The 2095-nt window shown below is 51.2% G+C and overlaps 1 protein-coding gene across 3 annotated transcripts in view; it reads left to right on the top strand.

The window, feature by feature from the left end:
• BCAP31 (B cell receptor associated protein 31) overlaps positions 1-2095 on the top strand; it is a 30707-nt gene that overhangs the window by 2794 nt on the left and 25818 nt on the right. For all 3 annotated transcript variants that reach the window (XM_077769625.1, XM_077769627.1, XM_077769626.1), the window contains exon 3: positions 160-260. In XM_077769625.1, coding sequence (XP_077625751.1) covers positions 160-260 — 101 coding nt within the window. The remainder of the gene's footprint in view (positions 1-159; positions 261-2095) is intronic.

Below are 2095 nucleotides of genomic sequence, written 5' to 3'. Positions count from 1 at the left end.
TTGCCCTTTTGAACAGTTGTCCTAAATTGAGAACTCTAGGCCACTGAGGCTGAGTCTTTTCAAGATAATCAGCCATTGGAGAAGAGTACAGGACCGACTCTGTCCCTGAGGCCCCGAGTCCCAAGTGTGTTTGTTTCTTCAGTGTTTTTGTCTTCACAGATGGCAGAAGATTTTCAAGTCCCGCCTGGTGGAGCTGGTGGTGATGTACGGCAACACCTTCTTTGTAGTTCTCATTGTCATCCTTGTGCTGCTGGTCATTGGTGAGTGAGCTGTGGCTGAGGGTGGCCACCTGCCCACACCCTTCGCCGTGGCATGGCCTCTGCTGCAAGGCCCTATGCCATGTGTAGCCTGCAGGTTGGGCTTCCCAGAGGCAGACCACTTTGGTGCTTCTGTCTTTCTCTTGGCAAGAGGGTACTGCTGACTGCTGGCAGGGCCTTGACTTTGACCAGAAGCCTTTGTGTACTTTATGACGACCACCTCACTTTTAGGGCAGCTCCTCAGGTCATTCCAGAACTGAAACCACGAGCAGCTGACTGCTCCATGTTGACCTTGCTTTAAACAGTACTGCTCTTTAGTCACACAGGCTTTGAATAATGAACTGAGCTACCAGACAAGGAGTGGAGCTGGGAAGGAAGCTGCCACATCCCATAGCTTAGTGGGGACTGAGAGGTCTGGCGGCATATCCCAGATCTCTCTGGATGGGTCAGGCCAGGTCTTTCTGGGTCCTTCTGGCTGTGGAGGTCTATAAACACATTGAGGTGCACACCAACAGGGCTTGAAAGATAAGCTGGTCCTGGAGCATGCTCCGGGATGGGGCCTGGGGCCTTATGGCGTTAAGATGGATGGCAAGCATTTTGTGACGTGGTGGTGGTGTGATTGTTTAGAGACCAGAGGAATCAATATAATTCTAATCTGGCAATTAAATGTGCATTTTGTTGTGGTAAGTGGTCAGTATGTCCCCCTGCTTGGACTTGAAAGTATTGGCTGAGCTCTGCTACAGACCGCAATCCTGATTCCAGGGTATGACCCGCTTAGGCTCACAACACTCTTCTTTCCCTTAGTTTCCGGCAGAAATGTGGCAGTGGGTAGAAGGCCAGGGAGCCATAGTTCAGGGGGAATGTGCAGGGCTCCACTCACTAGCTGAGCCTTAGGCATTTTTCCTTCTAACGTCTTGGCGCCTGACGGAATGTGTTCAGGCAGGACTTCCCCTCTAACAGGCCAGGTGTGGCCTACTCTTTCTCAGCGGTGTAGGGTGGCTACCAGCTGCCCACATGTGCGACCATGCTGTTCTTGAAATACTTGGCAAGGGTCTAAGAGGTAGGTCTTTCCAATCAGGGTTCTTTCCCTGAGTGGTCTCTGAGCGTGGCGTGGGTAGGAAACCCCTGTGTTATCCTTTGAGCATTAAAAAGCTGGACCGTAGGGGCACTTGAGTGGCTCCGTCGTTTAAGCATTTGACTCTTGATTTTGGCTCAGGTCACGATCTCATGCTTCATGAGTTCTAGCTTTGTGTTGGGCTCTGTGCTGACAGCAGGGAGACTGCTTGGGATTCATTCTCATTCATTCATTCATTTTCTCTCTCTCTCAAAAATAAATAAACTTAAAAAAAAAAGCTTGACTTCAGAGTTTTGGAACTGAGTGCGGTGTGCTTTTGCTTCTGGGTGTAGGGGCAAGAATGGGGGTGGGCAGGGGCTATGCTGGGGTGCTCCCTTAGGGCCTTGCACCTCTGCACCAGGCTCCAGGAGCGCTCTCTTTCCTAGCTCAGCTGAAGGACCAGGGAGGTCCTTTGCAGAATCCAGTAGTTGGCAAAATTGCCATTCTTTTTTGAGGTCAGGGAACTGCTTGGAAGTTGTAGAGAGACACTAGCTGTGATGGCTGGCTGCTTCTATTTCTAACGGTAAGAAGTGTAATATAGAGAGGTCTGTGGAGGCTTCCAAAAATGTTAGCCAACAGGAAACCCTAGTGGAAGGTGATGGGCATAACCAGCTTTCGCTGGGAAGGGTCTGGGACAGGGCTGGGGCTGGGGGTGGGCTTGATGAGCATCCAGGGTCAGTTGCGCCCTGGTCCAGAGGCCTGAGATAGGGAGGGCAGAGCTCTT

Source organism: Crocuta crocuta, unplaced genomic scaffold (genome assembly GCF_008692635.1).
Source record: "Crocuta crocuta isolate KB4526 unplaced genomic scaffold, BGI_CrCroc_1.0 scaffold978, whole genome shotgun sequence".
NCBI classification, from domain to species: domain Eukaryota; kingdom Metazoa; phylum Chordata; class Mammalia; order Carnivora; family Hyaenidae; genus Crocuta; species Crocuta crocuta.
The sequence above is the reverse complement of the archived record's forward strand: the minus strand, read 5'-3'. Positions and strand labels throughout refer to the sequence as shown.